General features: G+C 39.3%; 1 protein-coding gene across 5 annotated transcripts in view; it reads right to left on the bottom strand.

Moving 5' to 3' along the window:
- Window positions 1–409: 409 nt before the first annotated feature.
- The window catches only part of SPAG9 (sperm associated antigen 9), a 122,067-nt gene continuing 101,209 nt past the window's right edge, over window positions 410–21,267 (bottom strand). For 2 of the 5 annotated variants that reach the window (XM_011999229.1, XM_011999231.1), the window contains 7 exons: window positions 20,833–20,981; window positions 18,125–18,296; window positions 15,398–15,511; window positions 14,146–14,184; window positions 13,049–13,225; window positions 8,997–9,146; window positions 3,316–4,620 (listed from right to left, as the gene is read on the bottom strand). In XM_011999229.1, coding sequence (XP_011854619.1) covers window positions 4,505–4,620; window positions 8,997–9,146; window positions 13,049–13,225; window positions 14,146–14,184; window positions 15,398–15,511; window positions 18,125–18,296; window positions 20,833–20,981 — 917 coding nt within the window. In that variant the 3' untranslated portion in view covers window positions 3,316–4,504. Of the gene's footprint in view, window positions 4,621–8,996; window positions 9,147–13,048; window positions 13,226–14,145; window positions 14,185–15,397; window positions 15,512–18,124; window positions 18,297–20,832; window positions 20,982–21,267 lie in introns of all 5 variants that reach the window. The other 3 variants (XM_011999228.1, XM_011999233.1, XM_011999230.1) reach the window with 3 other exon arrangements.

Raw genomic sequence — 21,267 nt, 5'->3', positions numbered from 1 at the left:
ATTGTGCTGCCGCATGATCAGTTTTATAATCATTCTTCCTTCCCGAGTCTTGCCCAAGCAAGTGGATCACAAATAAGCACACTGCGTTGTTAAAATTACATTACAACCTGCCACTTATTCTTGAATAATCTGGCAAATAGTATGCCTTAGTATCATGTGTGGGCTGTTACTCAGGGATCCCACATTTCTCCAAAGCCCTCTTGTCTATTCTTGAATCTCATCTGAACACGTGAGCCAAGCCGACCAGCATGAGTGTTCCCCACTGCTCACCTTCAGCTGGTGCCAAATGGCAACAGTTCTGGCCCTCAGGAATGACATGTGTGATGGGGAAGATTATTGGACTTGCAAATAAAAACCAAGTTCAGATCCCCAGGAACGGTAAAAACAAAACAAAACACACTAGACCTCATACATGTTCATATACATATTTATATATATTTCATGTACAAAGTTACATTCCGAACCCCAGGGATTCCATAATAGAAATAAATACTGAAATAACTACATTGCTAAATGAGCTTTTTTGCTCATAGAAATGAAGCTCAGCCTCTAAGAGACAGCAAGTGGGACATTCTAGAACCCATTTTTCAGATTATAGAGGCAAGTAAAATTCTGATAGAATATCTTGGACAAAAAAATGAATTTGGAACATAAAATGGTTAAGATATATTCAAATATTGAGAAATGTATGACAAATTAATAAAACCTAATCTTTTAAGAGAAAAGACAGACATTTAGTGTTACAGAATAGCATAACCCTGTTAGAAAAGCATTTATGATTTCCACATTTAATTTTCTCTTCTACTCTTCCCATGTTACAAAGTGGGACCAAATGATTCCCTTTCTGAACATGATCAATTAAGAAGAGCCCCAAATCTGGTTGAGTCCTTTGGTAACGGTCGTAATACTCACAAGGAAATAAATATTCAGTTCCATGGCATTTGCAAGACACATGTTCTTTAGGACAGTTAATCTTATGAGACATCTGTTTTATTTTGTTACTAAGGCAGCCTATGTTAAAGGGTCTAGTCTCAAATGTAGAAAGACCTTTACAATAAATGAACAATACAGTAACTGAAAGAATTGATTTTAGCCTTTTCTATGCAAACACAATCTGAAAAGTTATGTGCTGCATGTTGTGCTCAAAATGTTTTACACTCTCCACAAGCTGCAATTAAGAGATTCATTCCTATTTTTAAAATTTAGATCCACATGAGTTAGAGAAAAATACTCTCAAAAGTGAGTTCCTAGAGAACATTATCCCTTTGCCTCACAGAGATTTTAACCCGCATTTAAGACTAAGTATTAGGTTGAGGCATATGATATTGTCGCTTTTGCAGATCAGCAATGTTGAACACTGGCAGTTTCATATGGTTCAACCTTGCACATGAACCAAGTGTAACAAAATGAGAAACCTTCAAGTATCCCTTATTTCTTCCAATAGGGGTACACTCTTTTTTTGTACGGTGACACCAACCCAAAGTACGGAAGCCTCTTCTTTCCCTTGATGTGGTAGCTACAGGCAGTTAGTTACATTCCTTTGCTGCTTGTGAGAAGCTTACATTTTGGCATTTTCTTCCAAAAGTTACCACGTTGACCAAAGTAAACATTACAAGAATATGAACTTGTTATTGGGGGAAAGGGGAAGTGAAGCAATCTGTAGAAAATATTTAACCAAAATTACAAACATAAGGACAAGCCTTTAAAGCAAATTATACAGGCATTATTGTCCTCTCTCTGGTCCCTGCAGTTAATTAACAGGGCCACAGATAATCTGACATCTTTAGATAAAATAACTACACAGCTATATTACTTAAGTTAAAGCCAGTAAGTTCAAAAAAAGCAATTATAACCATTTTACATGTTTGTATTTTTCATCTTTAACTCCTGATTTCCTAAATTACATTCAGTCATACAAACATGGCTGAACAACAGCAAATGGGATCTGACTCTGGAACGTTTACTTCTTGGGATTAAAATCCCCAAACACTTTGGTGTCTCTTTCTTGTGAATCTATACAACATTTCCAATAAATGTTTAATAATGATTTTTAAAAAGATATTGCCAAAAATGGCTCAGATTTAAGATGAAATAAAAACATAGCAAACAAGCTATGGAAAAGTAGCCTACGTTTTGGTGCCCTGAAAAAAAGTGACTAAGTAGCTCAAGCAAAAAATTATTCTTTTAATACAGCTTTTACCAAACAGTTTTAATACATGAGTGGCTACAATTTTATTGTATACACAATGTGCTTATAGTCACATGTGGCCCAATGGATCCAAATGCCTCCTCTGGCTCATGAAATCCCATATATTTCACCATCTAATCATGTATATGCATAAAAGCCACTGGTATACTTTTTACAGACATCTTTATATAATAGTTCAGAAAAAAAAAATCAGTGGTACTTAAGAATAATTAGACAATTTGACATCTACGTTTGCTTTTTCTTTTCAGTAGTCCTTCTGATGATTAGGGGGCCTTTATCCCATAGGTTTATACTGTTAAAACAGTACATAAAATTACATTTAGCTTTGTTTCGGCTGGGCGCGGGGGCTCACACCTGTAATCCAAGCACTTTGGGAGGCCAAGGCGAGTGGATCATCTGAAGTCAGAGGTTTGAGACCAGCCTGGCCAATGTGGTGAAACCCTGTCTCTACTAAAAATACAAAAATTCGCTGGACATGGTGGCACACACCTGTAATCCCAGCTACTTGGGAGACTGAGGCAGGAGAACTACTTGAACCCGGGAGGTGGAGGTTGCAGTGAGCTAAGATCATGCCACTGCACTCCAGCCTGGGCAACACAGCCAGACTCCGTCTCAAAAAAAAAAAAAAAATTATATTTAGCTTTGCTTAGAGTAATAGATAAAAAAGGGTAAATCACACATTTTCAAGAAGCTTGAGAGAGAAAAAATTGCAGCATTGTGGTTTTAAAAAACTTATTAAGCAAGAAAATCAGTGAAATACAGACTTTAATCTATTTTTTGCTTGTTTGTCTGTTTTGAGACAGGGTCTTGCTCCATCACCCAGGCTGGAGTGCAGTGGTGCTATCAAGGCTCACTGCAACCTCCACCTCCTGGACCCAGGTGATCCTCCCACCTTAGCCCCCCAAGTAGCTGGGACTACAGGCATGTACCACTACACCCAGCTAATTTATTTTGTTTTGTTTTGTTTTGTTTTTTTGGTAGAGACAGGGTTTTGCCATGTTGCCCAGGCTGGTCTTGAACTCCTGGGCTCAAGCAATCCACTCGCCTCAGCCTCCTAAGGTGTTGGGATTACAGGCATGAGCCACCATGCCCAACCTATTTTTTTTAATGGGCATTGTGAATGAAAATAAGTAATGTCAACTTTTACTTTATGTGGTATCTTAGCTTTGTCTTCTTCCCCTTCATAGTTTTGAAGATAACCCTTTAAGCTCAAAAGGGCACAAAAGCTAAAATGTTATTCATGTACAAAATACCAAGTATATAGCTGTTCTGCAGTTTGATACAGAACAAAAGAAAATAACTTTTCTAATTAAATCTCTCATTCTCTACTTAGGCCAGACTCCATCCCACTAAAGTTTTACTTGTATTAACAGGCTAAGAGCAGTCTAGGAACATTTGGCAAACAGGTACATTTTTCACATGGAAAAAACTCAATCAACATCACCATTCTCTGGTACAAGAAATACAAAACACATTTCCTTTAAAAAATGCTCCCATGATGAAGTATCTTCTAAGCTTCCCAGAGTATGTTTTAAGCTTTATAAATAATACACCTTTCAGACATGTCAGTATGAAAATGAGACTGGTCTCAAAAAAAAACCCATCAGAATATTCAGAGAAGTAGGCCTCATAAACTTTAGAGCTCTAATAAGTCAGAAACAGGAAACATTTATTTAAATAGTGTAGTCTTAATTTCTTTAATATAAAACCCCCCAAATCTGATGAAAACAAAGTTTTATATACCATATAAACAAGATTTGTCAGATTTGAAAGTGAAAGTTAAAGTAATTTACAGTTAGCTTTTAACCCTCTCGGAACATTTAGATAAATCCTGATAATCCATCTTCTATTAGTGTGTGTCAATTTTACAATATACTGGGGAAAACTCGGCTATTGTATTTAATGGCACAGTTTCATTTATCAAGTGTTTCCCATTAATTCCATTATTAGTGACAGCTAACAAGTGACCCTATCAAATGAAGTGAATGATATTAGACTGTGGCAGAGTAAACCACATCTAGATTGCTTTCTATAATTCACCAGTTTGCAGGAAGTAAACGTTCTTTGATTTGTTCATAATACACTGAAGTTCCCTATAACACTGGTGCAGTAAACAGCTAGCTCCTCTGTATTGTTATGGTAGAACGGATTTTGTAATATAAAGTTAACAGGAAAAAATGCTCACACATTATGTGGTGAAACTTATCTCACAAAAGAGCATTAAATAAAAGGATAGAGGGAAAATAAACCATGCAGAAGAGACGGCTTCCCCATCTCCACCTGTTTCCTGTGGGCTCACTCACTGCCATACATCACTTGCCACACTATCAAGTGACTCCTTTCTGCTTTGGTGACAGAAGGTTCAAGTGGAAGATCCTCTCCAAGAAGTTCTGATTCTCCACCTTCATCACCTGGTGAATGATAAGAAGACTCAAGTTAGGCTGAGCACAGAAAATACGGAACGATGTGAGTCAGATGTAATGCTCGTGGTTAGTCCATGAACAAGATGCCCAAAACTTGTCTGGCTTTCACGGGAGAGTGAACAGTAAAAGAAATGCTATATGAGTCAGAATCCTCACCCTTATTCACCCAAGCCACTGCTTGACTTCAGAAAAGGTTAATTCATTTTTCAGACTGTATTTATAAAATCGAGTTCACTATACTATGTTGAAAAGCCATCCCAATATGTCTGCATACTGATGGTACAGATATGGGAAGCTAAGAAGGCAATTCTGTGTTCGTCCAAAATGAAGAGTCTACTCTCATTTATTTCAAACTAAGAACTGAGAATAAATAGTGTTATAAAATGCATGAGCACAGGTACAGAGCAAACTAACTAAACCCAAATAACTCACACTTATTATCAATGACAGGTGTAACATTCTCCAATTGAAGATAATTGATACAAGCATATGGAAATTAAAATAATCAGCCTGCAGCACTGCAGATGGCAGATTCATCAGCTACTGGGTTTTTCTTCCAATGATTTTCAAGTTTAGGATAGGTTATGAATTAACAGTGCATAATGGAAAAGAAGAAACAGAGGTTGGAGTAGCAGCCAAGATACGGGTTCTTCCGCATGGCACTTGAGTGAATGTGATCCATGGTGTCCTGATCAGACACTGGCTTCCAAGGCCCAGTGTGGGGTACACCACACTCCTCTCCACAAGACCCAGTGCAGGGCATACGATACTTCTCGATACAAGCTTGCGTCAATTGTATCTGTTGTCACAGAGCAGGGTTATTTTGGCACAACCCAGTGAAAAGTTGTCTAGTGGAATGGATTCTTCAGCAGAATCCTAAAAACATGTACACCACACGATCTAAAGATATATTCCACTGATCTAACAGAATTTTGTAATGTGCCCCATGTGAATTTCAGCTGGATAAAAGAAAATATTGATACCGTTGACTAGAAACAGCAGAAGAGAAAAAACACTAAATATCTGCATTTTTCTCTGCGGGCCAAACTTTCCCTTACCCAGTTCTGTAATGGCCTTTTCACAGCAATATCAAACTAGAGAGAGGAGAACACTCAGGACAAAATCTCATCTCTGAATTGAAACATAACCAGGTGGTTAGAAGGTAAAAAAATTAAGTTTGGCTCTTAAATTTTAAAAAATTTCAGTGATAGCAAATTAACTGGCTGAGACAAAAGGCTGTTGGCATTTCTTTTCTGAGTTGTTTTGAAGATTTTACTTGTAAGAAAATTATCCTGTCTGCTAGGGTCTCTACAGCTTAAGTTTTAAATTTAAATCATAAAAAATATGGGACTGTTAGAATCAATTTCTCACTGTTAAAATATTACAGGAAATGGAAAAGGAAATGGACCCCCAAAAAAGATCAAATTCAATTTTTTTTAAAACAGTATATTCACTATTAAAATTAGCCTATGCTAAAGACAAGTTCTGTTTTTCAGGCTGGAAATAACTAGAGATATTGCCAAACCTGGTTAAGCAATTTTTGTTCTATTTTCAGGATCCACAAATGGAAGGAATTTTTAGTGGAAATGGAAAAACCACATAGAGGTTTTTATTAACAAACTCCTCAGTATGGTTCCAACTGCCATACTGCACTCCAAGACAAAGTTACAAAAATCACCCCAGCCAAGTGGAGTCCCTAACAATTCCTCTCATAAAAGGGAATTCAACAATAGTCAATTACTCAAAACACTTTGAAATGACTCCATTCTTGATGACATCCCTGGAATCAATTTCTAAAGTTAACACTAACAGACTTCCCCCCTTAAAAGTGTCAATAAACTTTTTGCATCAGATATTAGCGACACTAATCACATTTGTCACACTGTCATTTAAATGACCCTAATTTTTTGTATTCCTTTACAGAATTCATATCTACAGTATTTGTTACTGATCTACAACATTATTATCTTCTCTCAAACCACCTAGTGCCTTATGTCTGGGAACTTTTTGAAGCACTGAGATTCTAGGTGAGTCCAAGGGATCAGTTTACGTATAGCAAATAAGCTGGGTGTGGTGGCTCACGCATGTAATCCCAGCACTTTGGGAGGCTGAGGCAGGTGGACTGTTTGAGGCCAGGAGTTTGAGACCAGCTTGGCCAACATGGTGAAACTCTATCTCTACTAAAAATACAAAAATTAACCAGGCATGGTGGCACATGCCTGAAATCCCAGCTACTTGGGAGGCTGAGGTACGAGAATTGCTTGAACCCGGAAGGTGGAGGTTGCAGTGAGCCAAGATCTTGCCACTGCACTCCAGCCTGGGTGACAGAGTGTGAGACTCTGTCTCAAAAAAGAAAAATTATAGCAAATAAATAAACATATTGGTACAGTGTCTTACAATTTACAAAGCACTACTCTTTCATGAGCATCAATTCTCCATGTTTTCTTTGTGTATCTCTGGCCATTCCTTCTCAGATCCCTCCATAAGCTCTAATAATCTTTAAATGGAGTATGAATTCAGGGTTCTATCCTGGAACCTTTCCTTTTTCTTTCTTATCTTTTTTTGAGATGGAGTCTCACTCTGTCACCCAGGCTGGAGTGCAGTGACACCACATCTCGGCTTACTGCAACCTCCACCTCCCAGGTTCAAGCGATTCTCCTGTCTTAGCCTCCTGAATAGCTGGGATTACAGGTACACGGCATCACGCTCGGCTAATTTTTGTATTTTTATTAGAGACTGGGTTTCGCCACTGGAAACTTTTCTTTAACTCCCTGGGTGAACTCACCAACCCTCATGGCTTTTAGTACCACTCCACATGGACAGCTCCCAAATCCCTCCCTCCTAAGATAGAGGACCTGTATATTCAGAAGCCCAGTGGAAATTTCCCACCTAAATCACCACTACGCTCTTCAAGATCAACATGACTAGCACTGGACTCCTCTTTCCGTCCCTCCAGACCTGCTTCTCCTGTTGACAGTCCTGAGCTCTATGGCCCATTCCCTGTTTCCCCACATTCCCATCATGCTTCTTATCGGTTCCCACTGTTACTACCTTTCTTGGATATTCACTTGTTCCCAACTCATTTCCCTACGTCTAGTCTTAAACCTCCTTCACACAACTCTAATCACATTGCTCCTATAGTTCTCTTTTGCTTGAAAGATAAAGTACAATCTTCTTAATCTGGTATGTAAAGGCCTCCCATACTCTGGTCCCTCCCTCCCTTTTGACAAGAAATTCATACTTTCTTCTACTCCACGCTCTTGTCATTTTAAAATAGTTTTTCTTCCATTAAGATAGTTTCATATCTCTAAACCTTTGGCCAAGCTACTCTCCTACCTCGGAGTGCCAATCCCTGGTCCTCCCCACCCCATTCCCCAACCTGACCCTCTGGGCTAAGACTGTGCAGCACTGAGTCACTTCAAGCATCATTTCTTGACTTCCTTCTCTTCCTCCCCTTGGAAAGAACTGACTACTCACCACCAGAGCATCAGTAACATTTTTCATTTATTAACATGTCTCTATCTCTGCACTGTTCTATAATCTATTAGATGAAGGCTTTGTCTGATTTGTTTCTGCATCTCCAGTTTAAGACTGACAGGTACACAGTAGGTGCTCAATTGAGCACTATGTGTTTAACATAATATATAATAATATAATAACATATTTGTTAAGAAAATGAACAAATGAAGTTGTTTTGACACAAACAACACTTTAAGAAATATTTTTATTTCTCCATTTTGCCAGTTAGAAAACTGAGGCTCTAGGAGGTTGAATGACTTGTCCAAGGCCTTCTGACCCTAAATCTTACGCTTTTCACATAAAACTTAACATTGACCACATCCTGCTATTTCTAATGCTCCTTTCAAACAATACATTTTGGTATGAAAAGAAATACCAAGGGCCGGGTGCGGTGGCTCAGGCTTGTAATCCCAGCTGGGAGGCCAAGGAGGGTGGATTACTTGAGGTCAGGAGTTTGAGACTGGCCTGGCCAACATGGTGAAACCTCATCTCTACTAAAAATACAAAAACTACCCGGGTGTGGTGGTGCACGTCTGTAATTCCGGCTACTTGGGAAGCTGAGGCAGGAGAATCACTTGAACCTCGAGGCAGAGATTGCAGTGAGCTGAGATCACGCCACTGCACTCCAGCCTGGGTGAAAGCGTGAGACTTCATCTCAAAAAAAAAAAAAAAAAAAGAAGAAATACCAAAAAGAAAAAAACAAAAAACACGAAATTCTTTCCTATGTAAAGAGCTAGAAGAGAACCTTTTATGAATTATTATCAGAGTGGTTTCTTATTTACTTTGGGAGTAAACCCAAGTCATAGCACACAGCGCACACTGAGCTCCCAGAACCAATGACGTACCCATTCGGAAGTCGATGTAGCCCTCTCCTCCACTGATGACAAGCATAGACTTCAAGGGCGTCTGACTACCAGGCTCCTGTGCAGATGGCCCTGCTTTGTCACCTGTCAGATCCGTGCCACTACTGCTACTTTGTGGGCTGATGACTTGACCTGTTTTATACAGAAACAAAAGTGAATATTACTTATCACAGAAGGGAGGCTGGTTTTTTTTTGTTTTTAATATTTTTAGAGTTAAACAAAAAGGTAAATATATTCTAATAACCAAATACTGGGGAAGCTAGAAGGCTATCCATGATCAGAAAACATTTATACGAAGATTTTAAGAACCCAATTTGAGGCTGGGCATGGTGGCTCATGCCTTTGAGAGGCCAAAGTGGGAGAATCACTTCAGGCCAGGAGATTGGGACCAGCCTGGCAGATACAGTAAGGCCTCATCTCTACAAAAAGAGTTAGCCGGGTATGGTGGTGTGCGCCTGTAGTCCTGGCTTCTTGGGAGGTTAAGGCAGAAAGATCACTTGAGCCCAGGAGTTCAATGTTGCAGTGAGCTGTGATGCGCCACTGTACTCCAGCCTGGGCGACAGAGCAAGACCTTGTCTCTAAAAAATAAATAAACAAACAAACAAAAAACCAATTTGAAAATCTAAGTAAAGCAATTTTGTAACAAAGCAGGAATAGGCCCCAAAACCAGTATGAGATATATGCATGGCAAGGTGGGTCTTAGCTGCCTGCTTCAAACTACCTTTTTTTTTTTTTTTTTTTTTTTTTTTGAGACGGAGTCTCGCTTTGTTGCTCAGGCTGGAGTGCGGTGGCATGATCTTGGCTCACTGCAACCTCTGCCTCCCGGGTTCAAGTGATTCTCCTGCCTCAAATCCTGAGTGGCTGGGACTACAAGCGCGTGCCACCACACCCGGCTAATTTTTTGTATTTTCAGTAAAGACAGAGTTTCACTGTGTTAGCCAGGATGGTCTAGATCTCCTGACCTCATGATCTGCCTGCCTCGGCCTCCCAAAGTGCTGGAATTACAGACGTGAGCCACTGCACCAGCCCAAACTATTCTATTATTATTATTGTTTTGAGACAGAGTTTTGCTCTTGTTGCCCAGGTTGGAGTGCAACGGCGCGATCTCGCCTCACTGCAACCTGTGCCTCTGGGGTTCAAGCGATTAGTTGCGATTACAGGTGCCTGCCACCACACCTGGTTAATTTTTGTATTTTAGTAGAGATGGGGTTTCACCATGTTGGTCAGGCTGGTCTCGAAATTGTGACCTCAAGTGATCCACCCACCTAGGCCTCCCAAAGTACTGGGATTACAGGCATGAGTTACCATGCCTGGTCTCTTAAAAATTTTTAATGAAGTCTTGCTATGTTTGCCCAGGCTGGTCTCAAACTCCTGGGCTCAAGTGATCTTCTTGCCTTGACTTCCAAGTTGTGGAATTACAGGTGTGAGCCACCACACGCAGCCTACCTGCTGCAAACAAACAATTATAGTCTGTATCTTTTGATCTGAAAGACAGTGGAAAAAGTCTCTCCCTTGAAAAGGAATGTGCTTATTTGTGTAAGAGACTGAGAAAAGTCTTCAACTTAAGCCCTATGAGTTTGCATTGTCATCATTAACATTTAAATTTATTTCAAATCCATGGCTTTCCTCTCATATTTAAGGAAAGTACAGGTTATTTTTAATTTAGATTATGCAAACACAATTACTAGTAAATGTGCTGTTTCTTTTAAAGTTTAAGTTCTAAGGTAGAATTCTTGAGTGTGAAATAGTAGAAGGAGAGAAACCTTTACTATTCACACTATGAACAAATGAGCAATCTCTAAGCCATTCCTCTTAGCAAGATTTAATTGTGGGATTTTTTTCCTTGTCAGAATCTGCTGTCCTTTGGTCAAACTACACAGACAGTGCCTCCAGGAGCTAGGTGGACAGTCATTAATGCGACACACTGTAACAAAATTAATGTATGTTGAAAGTGGATAGGATAGTCTGATGTATCCCCACAGGGATTCATTCATGCATTACTCAATTATACTTTGGAAGAAATCAAGCACTGCAGAAATGACTTCTGTTGGTAGACGAGTTAGCTCTGCCACAGAAGCAAGAGCACAGTGGTATTACTGATAAGGCCAACCAGAGTGGTTTAATTTTTAGGGCCAACTGGCCTCACAACAACCATGTTGCTAATTCCACTTTTGGATTTATATCCAACAGAAAATTCTTGCACATGCACACAAGAAGGTCCGCTTCAGTACTGTTTTTAATAGTGAAAAAAGAAAGGGAAGAAGCCTAGAGGTCCATCAACAGAAGAATGAATAAAATGTAGCACTTTTATGCAGATATAAGAATATCAGTTAAATGAATAAACTAGACTTTTATGTATGAACATTGATAAATCTCAAAAAATGAGAAGCAAGTTGTAGAAGCATACATATGAAGCACAACATTTAACATGTAAAGTCCAAAACCACAAAACAATCATACTTTGTTTACAAATACATTCAAACATAATAAAAATACAAAAACATGGGAAAGAGGATATGCATCAACTTCAAGATAGTGGTTACCAATGGAGAGGAAAAGGAGAGGAGAATGGGATTAGAGAGGGATACAAAGGAGATTTAAAGGGGACTCTGTGATATTTCTTTTTTTTTTTTTTTAAGCAAGAGAAACACTGTTACCAGCAATCCCATTTCTAGGAAGCAAATGACTACACAAATATATAAAATGTACAAATGAGGTTTCAGAAAGCTCATTATCACTGTTGTTAAGAATAACTGAATAATTGCTTAGGGTAGCCCTTGCCCCATGTACATATAATCATTTACTCTTTGGAAGACCCTTGGGAAAATAAGCATGATGAGTAATTTGACTTGTTAGGTCGGTACCCAGATATTTGGTCAAACACCAGTCTAGATATCATTGTGAGTCTTCTTTAGATGTGATTAACATTTAAAACAATAGACTTTGAGTAAAGCTGATTATGCACCACAGTGTGGGTGGGCCTCATCTAACCAGCTGAAAGCCTTAGGAGAAAAAGACTGAGGAATCCCAAGGAAAGAGAAATGTTGCCTCCAGACTGCTTTCAGATTTGGACTGCAATATCCACTCTTCCCGGGGTCTCCAGCCTGCCAGTCTGCCCTGCAGATTTCAGACCTGCGAGTCCCCACAATTGTGTGACCCAATTTCTTAGGATGTCTCTCTCCTCACATGCACATACGCACGCATCCTACTGGTTCTGTTTCTCTGGAGAACCCTGACTAATATACTAAGACACTGCTATTTCTACATCACACAGTTAGTTGGTGGGGCAAAGTCAGATTTGAACTTTGCCTAGCTCCTAAACTTGCCTCTTATGGGAAAAAAAAAGAATTCAAAACATGGGTCCTGCTTAGAGATGGTCAGTAACATCACTTTAGTATCGTCAATGGATAATTTTTCATTTTCACTGGACATCATCACTACCACCTTTTGTCTGGGTGGTGCTTTGTAGCTCCCAGTAGCATTTTCATTAATTTACATAACAAATGAAGTAGGCAGAGCAGATATTAATCACATCCACCTAGGAGTGAGGAAATTAGTCTCTGAGGTTAAGTGACTTGCTCGAGGTTAGTGGCAGAGACACAAGGCCCAGACCCCCAGGCCTCCTAGTCCACTGCTTTTTACTGTTAAGCTGCTAAAGGTACCAGAGTGCATTCTCTCTTCCTCCATGCAGCCTTGATGATAGAAGCTTCTTTCTAGTGATTTCTCTTATTAGGTCAAGACCATTTTTGGCAATCCACGATGATAAAATAATACTACTGCTTTTCAAAAGTAAGCAAGTCTCCTAAAGAAAAATCAACAAATTTGTCTTTGTGGGTGGGAGAGATATCCCAAAATAACTTCATTCAAGTATCCCTATACCACCTTACTCACACCTCCATTGCAGAACTTCCTACGTATATATTGAAATTACCTGCAATTCGAGTACTTAGCCTTAGACTATTAGGTAGTGGAACCAAGAGATGACAGAAGAGAGACAATTACATGGAACATCTCAACAGAATAATCTAACATACCTGGGACTGCCACAAAGAATTTCACAGCATCCCGGTGCCCATGGAAGCAAAGCTGAGCATGTGCCATTGAACAATAGGGTATAAATGTCCCTGGAGTCACTTTATCACTGTTTTCATCACCATATACGCGGATTACACTTCCAGGACGATTTCCCGGTACACCTGAGGTTTTATTTGCTGCAACAGAAAAACCAAATACCAAATATTTTCCCCTAGAAAATAGTAATGGATGTAAGAGGTTACTGGTTAATCCTTATGATATTATCTAAAAGCTACAGCCAGTTGAGATAAAACAAGGATGGCAATGCCAATTCAAGACAAAGCTGGGAAAAAAAGAGATACAGCATGCTAGTTATTTTTAAGTACCTCAGTAAATGGAGTAGGGGATTTTGCCAGTCTAGCAATAAGTAAGCTTATTTTTTAAACACATCTATTCATTTAAAGGTAATTTTAGTTAAAAACAAAACAAATTTGAATCTTAGTCGTTTCTTGTTTTGTTTTTAATGCCCATGTTAGAAAACTAAACATTATACAGTTTAAAGTAAATGGGTATATTTTCAAATAAAGTCTTTCTTTATAGTTTATCTTCTGATTTTTCTCCCTCGCAGTAAGAATATTTCCCTTGAGGGCGGTGGTAAAAAGCTGTGCTTACAAGAATCCAGCCACTACAATAGAGCAGCTTTTATTGATATCAGACTGATGGTGTGCTGCGTTACTGTAAAAGACCAGACTCACAAAACATCCCCATTCCATGGGCGAGTAAGTAAATGAAAGAAATATGATCGGTAACAAGAGTAAACGATGTAAATTAATGACAGCTTTAAGAGATGTTTCATGTTTATACTGGAAGGAAAACAAAGTCTGAAAGAAAGTTCAGCTGCAACAAAAGATGATAAATAGACTAAGCTGCTGAGCAGTTTGGTGGCCATGTAACAAACATTAAAAAAAAAAAAAAAAAAAGACACCTGCTGCAATGCAGTGACTGCAAGTGGATGACATTTAGGAACATTCACGAGGGTATTCTAGAGGAGTGGTAACAGCCTTACAGTGGCTATCAGAAGCCAGGAAGAAGAGCTTGGTTCAGGATCTGCACTTACCCCTCAGCCCCAGTAAACGTCCCTGGTGGAGGATTACAGCTAAAGTGAGAAAGGAGGAAAGGGGACATGGAGAGGTGCACGACAGGGAGGAGAGAATTACTGTGAGCCACCACTCTCAGCGTCTTCTATCTGGCAAAACTGGCACTCAAAGCCTCTAACGAAAATAACAAGATCCCACTTGGCATAATACCAAGTAATACATAAAGTTCTTCCCAAGCCTTCTATAGAATCTCTGCTCAAAAAGGAAAATCTGATTTATGGTAGTTTTGGTTTTTTTTTTTTTTTTAAATAATAAAGCAACTTTAGTGAATCTAAATCAAAACACTAAGAACTCAATGTGCAGCATTTCCTAAATGCTAAAATTTCTCCTTTATTTCTCTCTCTCTCTCTGTTTTTAAAAAGAAATCCTGTTCCACTAACTATGCTAAAATGAAACTCTTACGAAGAACTGAAATGAACTCTAGGGGATCCTGGAATCTCTTAGGATATAAGGAGAGGTCTAAATATGATTTATAAGTAACTGCAGAAAAGACAGCTGGGATTGAAACCTTGGGTTCTTTTAAAGACTTCTGAAATACCTGCTAGTCTTTCTCCCTCCTCTGGCCTGAAAAAAGGGTGACTCTGAAGTGTATATTTATTAATGTATTTTATAGACTTACAGTATTTGCTTTTAAACCATTCCCTGCCATGAATTTTGCAACACAAAAACATTTACTTAATGGATGATTAATGTAATGGAACATTGTATGAGAAACACACAAGGTATATTTTACTCATAAAAACAATAAATCACATTCTTTTAAAATAGAAGATAGATGGAAAGGCTTGCTGAACTCCTGAGAAACTTCTTCCACAACTTTTTTTAAACTTCAAATAAGACAAATGGAATATACTAAACTACCTGCTAAGGAGATATGAAAAACTAGAATGGATGCTAGGTAGTATTTTTGGACAATGGTATAATAAGGCTTAAGAGAAACGGACTTTAACTTCTATTTCAAAGATGAAATAGGACCGTGATTCCTGAACTGTGAAAACATTTTCACAAGGAAAAACCTTTAATTATGACTACTAGTCTTGATACATGAAAACTTATTTTCCTAGAATTTATAAGTTTCATTGAGTGAAGTAACAATAGCTAGATCTTTGCCATCACTGATTTTCTGAGCTAACACAGATTTGAATTCCAGACATAACTATTTCCTATAATTCTCCTATTTGACCCATGGCAGTTATCTAAAAATATACTTACTTTCTGTCAATGGGATGGAGATAATGACACCATTTCCTGTCCCCACCCACAAACGATTACAAGACACCATAAGAGCTGTGATTCTCACAAAAGAGAAGCCCAGTTTTCCAGTACCTGTAAAGAAAGGAGAGAACACTTTATTGAGAAACTAATGCAGACAGCGTGTTACATTCCAAGTTCCTTAGAAGTAGCAGGATTACAAAAAAAAAAAAAAAAAAGGAAGAAGTAGTAGCAGGATGACACAACACAAAGGAAATGTGACTAGAGTGAGATGGAAGTTTCCTGAAGGCTCATATCAAAGTAAGCTCTTATTGGGGCTTATTGTCTGACAATTCGGGGTTAATGGAAAAAGAAAAGCGTAAAAGTGGGTAATGTAACATTATTAGTTAGAAGAAAAGTACATAGGAAATAGGGTACATCAGGAACTGTGACACAGGATTTCCTCAGGGAACTGTAAAAGCAAACCGACACATAGAACAAAAAACTCCAACAGAAAACAGTGAAACTGGCAGGGCATGGTGGCTCACGTCTGTAAATCCTAGCATTTCAGAGGTCAAGGTGGGATGACTGCTTGATCCCAGGAGTTTGAAACCAACCTGAGCAACATATTGAGACCTAATCTCTACAAAAAGTACAAAAATTAGCCAGGCATGGTGGCACATGCCTGTAGTCCCAGCTATGTGGGAGGCTGAGGTGGGAGGGTCACTGAAGCCCAGGCATTTGAGGCTCTGTAAACTGTGATCCCACCACTGCACTCCAGCCTGTGCAACAGAGCAAGACTTTGTCTCTAAAAACAAACAAACCCAGAGAAATCAAGTGTCCTTTGATTTTATAAGCTGAAAAAGTTCTGGTTTCCCTTAAGTTTATTTGCATAGATAAAAATCTTTGTAAACAAAATCTACACTTTTCCCCTCATTTATATATTTAGGCTCTAAAGCAGTTAAAAACTTTTAAGTATTATACACAAATAATTTAGGGAGAACAAATGCATTTTTGTATTTCAAGTTAATTTTTACAGCTGATCTTATGATCTTATTTTCAGTGACTTAAAAGGTAAATTTATTGAACAGGTAATACATTTAAGAAAGACAACATTAGTACTCATAAGTTCTACTTACAAGAACTGAGGGCATGATTGCTGAACTACAGAGTTAGAAGGAGGCTTAATTACCATTCAGCCTAACCTAGGAACCTTTAACCTCAGTCAAAGTATGTCCCTGAAATTAGCTGGTGTTTGCATATGTGTATACATTTTAGGGAGAAGGTACATAGCTAGAAATAAGGTTTCTGAGGGCAGTAACTAATGGTTGAAAACCGCTGGTCCAGTTCAATCATTTTTCATGAAAGGAATCCTTTATGACATTCCTAATAATCATTATAGCACTGGGTCCGGTGCTCAAGATAGAGCAGGGAACAAGACAATGATAGTCCCTGATCTTCATGGGGCTTAGGGTCTGTAGGGGAGAGATTATAAACAAGAATCACATAACACAGGTGCAATCACAATAATGACAAGCCCATGAAGACGAAGTATGACATGATCTAAATGAAGGTCTTTCCTGAATATGACAGGTAGGCTATGACCTGAAAGCTAAGCAAGTAAAAAGGGACCAAGAAGAACTTCCCAGGTAGATGATACAGCAGCACATGTGAGGACCCTGAAATGGGAAGGAGCTTGTTGAGCTGTGGTTCGGTGTGAGCAAGGAGAGTGTTTGAGAACATGTAAGGTCTCCTGGTCGTGTCACTTCATCTCAAGGCAACAGTGGAGGTGTGTCAAGGTAATATCTGCACCTTGGTTACTAGGCAGAGAACAGACTGGAGTGGCAACAGGGAGCCCAGTTAGTAGGCTAGGGGTAAAAGGATAGTGGTAGAGACAAAGAAGTAACCGAACTAATAGTTTTAGAGGCAGACTTGAGAGTTCCCAGTGACAGATTAGATGTGGGAAGTAAGAGAGGAGGAGTCCAAAATGATCCCAACTTTTCGTCAAGAACAATAAGCGGCCAGGTGCACTGGCTCATGCCTGTAACGCCAGCACTTTGGGAGGCTGAGGTGGGCCAATCACTTGAGCCCTGGAGTTTAAGGCCAGCCTGGGCAACATAGTGAAACTCCATTTCTACAGGGAAAAAAAAAAAAAAGTAGCCAGGCATGATGGTGCAGGCCTGTCCAGCTACTGGGGAGGCTGAGGTGGGAGGATCACTTGAGCCCAGGAAGCCAAGGCTGCAGCGAGCCGTGATGGTGCCACTGCACTCCAGACTAGGCGACAGAGCGAGATCCCGTGTTGAAAAAAAGAAAAGCAAAAAACAAAAAACAGAAAACAAAAAAACAAGGCAGACTGAAACATCTGTCTGATACTTTCAGTGATAAAAGTTCACTATTCCTGAGGTAACTTAATTCATTGGTTCTACCCAGCATTTTACACTATTTAAAAATAAAAACAAGGACTGGGTGAGGTGGCATGTGCCTACCTACAGTCCCAGCTACTATGGAGGCTGAGGTGAGAGGATCGCTTGAGTCCAGGAGTCCAAGGCTATAGTATGCTATGACTACACCTATGCATAGCCACTGCACTCCATCCTGGGCAACAACGCAAGACCCCATTTCAATAAAGAGATTAGATAGATAGATAGATAGATAGATAGATAGATAGATAGATAGATAGATAGATAGATAGACAGAGATAAAATAAAACACCCTCTTTGGTAAAGATAAAACATGTTGGAAGCTTACCTAACATTTTGCTTACATAAGGCTCAATGTCCACATCCTGAAGATGTTGATAAGTGTGTGCATGATAGAGACGAAGCGTAGAATCCAAGCGAATGGAGACCCACACGCCATCCCCCACCCACGCAAGCTGTCGTACTTGGCTCTCCTTCCTGGGATGTGCATCAAAAGATTTCTAGGAGAGATTGTCCAATCACAAAGTTACTTTTGCTACATAGGATTTCATATTTAAAACTGTGCTAACTTGCACAAGTTAGCAGACTGTTGAAAAAGAAATCCAAATACTATATATTAAACATGATTACTCATATACACAATTGTTTTCATCCTAGAATGCAAAACAAAATAAAGAACTAAGAACAGGATATTGGACTTGAGCACTATATAGGATATCACACAGCAATACTAGCATATCCACACTATGTAACAGTGTTCAACAGAAAGATTTTCTTAATTTTTTAAATTTTGAGACAGAGTCTTTGCTCTTGTCGCCCAGGCTGGAGTGCAACGGCGCAATCTCGGCTCACTGCAACCTCCCCTTCCTGGGTTCAGGCAATTCTCCTTCCTCAGCCTCCTGAGTAGTTGGATTACAGGCACACACCACCATGCCGGGCTGATTTTTATATTTTTAGTAGAGCAGGCTTTCACCATATTGGCCAGGCTGGTCTCAAACTCCTGACCTTAACTGATCTGCCCGCCTCAGCCTCCCAAAGTCCTGGGATTACAAGCATGAGCCACCGCACCTGGCCTAACAGAAAGATTTTATCTCCAGATTTTGTGTTGTTGCAGAGCCCCTGTGTTGAAGTAAGATCACAATTATAATTAATCAGGCTGGGTGCTGGTGGCTCACACCCGTAATCCCAGCACTTTGGGAGGCCGAGGTGGGAGGATCTTTTGAGTCCAGGAGTTTGAGATCAGCCTGGGCAACATGGTGACACCCCAACTCTACTATAAATACAAAAATTAGCTGGGCATAGTGGTGCACACCTGTATTCCCGGCTACTTGGGAGGCTGAGATGGGAGGACTGCTTGAGCCCAGTAGTTTGAGGTCAGTCTGGGCAACATAGCAAGACCCCGTCTCTACAAAAAAATTAAAGAAAAATTAGCCAGGTGTAATGGTGTGCCTGTGATCTCAGCTACCTGGGAGGCTGAGGCAGGAGGCTTGCTAGAGCCCAGGAGTTTGAGGTTGCAGCGAGTTATGATTGCGCCCCTGTACTCTTATCCTGGGTGACAGAGTGAGACCCTGTTTCAAAACAAACAAACAAAAATACCAAAATATAATTAAACTGAAAGGAACCCACACTGCTGTATATGTGTGTGAGGAACAGGCTGAGCATTCCCAATCCAAAAATCTGAAATCTGAAATGCTTTAAAACCCGAAGTGTTTAAGTGCTGATATGATACATAAGCCACCCTGAACACAGTATTTTTTCTACTGCACTAATGGTATATCATATTTTTCACTGTTATAAAGTATACAGGAAACATAAATAAATTTTATGTTTAGACTTTGGGTTCCATGCCCAAGATATTTCATTATTTATGTATATGCAAATATTCCAAAATCTGAAAATAATCCAAAATGTGAAACACTTTTGGTCTCAAGCATTTTGAATAAGGGATACTTGTGTGTGGATGGATGGATGGATGGATAGATGGATAGACAGCCAGATAGCTAGCTAACTAGATATATATAAACAGATATATAGATAGATAAATATAGAGAGAATTGATATTAAAAAAACAAACACCAAATGGTTAACTTTGAGACTTCCAGGGAAAGAAATGTGATTTGGGGGAGGGTGAAGGAGAGCTTTCACCTTATAATTTCCTGTATGCTTTTTTTCTTTCCCCTAAACAATTAGAATGCATTTATGTATTGTGGCAAAAAAAAAAACACAAAAAACTGTAAGAAAACAATGCTAGGCTGGATGCGGTGGCTCACGCCTATAATCCCAACACTTTGGGAGGCCAAGGCGGGCCAATCACGAGGCTGGGAGTTCGAGACCAGCCTGGCCAACATGGTGAAACCCCATCTCTACTAAAAATATTTTAAAAATTAGCTAGGTGTGGTGGCGGGCGCCTGTAATCCCAGCTACTTTGGAGGCTGAGGCAGGAGAATTGCTTGAACCTGGGAAGTGGGGATTGCAGTGAGCCAAGAACGTGCCACTGCACTCCAGCCTGGGTGACAGAGCAAGACTCTGTCTCAGGGGGAAAAAAAAAAAACCAAAAAAAAAAACTAAAAAAGAAATCGATGCTAGGAGGTTAGGAGGTTTTCATTTTTACAACAAATTCCCAGTGCAATGTTATTTCTGCCTGGGACACATATATGGATGTGCCTGGATTACACATGGGGAGGACAGGGAGGAATCCTCTTCTCAAACAATCCTCATATAACTAAACATATCAATAACCATGTATTCAAACAAAAACACATACATATCTCTGGATACATACACTGACACACATTTAAACATTCATGTATAAATCCTCTTTCCTTTTTAAAAAAAGCCACTTCCTACCCTCACAGTCAAAAGTGGCAAGAGAGTTAAGTAACACAGAAAGCTTAAGATATTCAAATACATTACTCAAGTGCCCTAAAACACACAGATCCAGAAACAATTTCTAAAGAAGCTGAAAATAATTATAGTCTAATAGTCTTCAGATAATACAGATTCAATAAATATAGAAAACATAGGCTAATAACTTGCCTCTATTTTCATGGCCTTTGGCTGCACCACATAGATTTTGTTCCTATAGCCACACCAGACTTTGTCATGTACCACAGTCATGCAACGGATGGAATGATGAGGCCGTCCAAGGTCTAAGAGGTGATAGTTTGACAAATCCCACTGCCCATCTTTAAAAGAAATAAAAGGTTATAGTAAATGCATACCAACTGTTACTCAATTTCAACACAAGAAACATTGTATTTGTTGTATAATTAAAGTTATTGAAGAAGCACCCAAAGTCTCATGTACTAAGTATACCTTTTATTTGCAGCCTGGGTTCTTTTATTCCATAAGCTGCAAAGTTGGAAGAGACCCTCAAAGATTATCTGCTTCAAACTGCCACCCAGTACTCAGACCCCCTTTAAAACACGCTCACAAAAGCAGGGATGTGATGATAAATCAGTTACAAGTTAT

The sequence above is a fragment of the Mandrillus leucophaeus genome, unplaced genomic scaffold (genome assembly GCF_000951045.1).
Source record: "Mandrillus leucophaeus isolate KB7577 unplaced genomic scaffold, Mleu.le_1.0 Scaffold59, whole genome shotgun sequence".
Taxonomy (NCBI): Eukaryota; Metazoa; Chordata; class Mammalia; order Primates; family Cercopithecidae; genus Mandrillus; species Mandrillus leucophaeus.
Note: the sequence above shows the minus strand (reverse complement) of the source record. Positions and strands in the feature narration are given on the sequence as shown.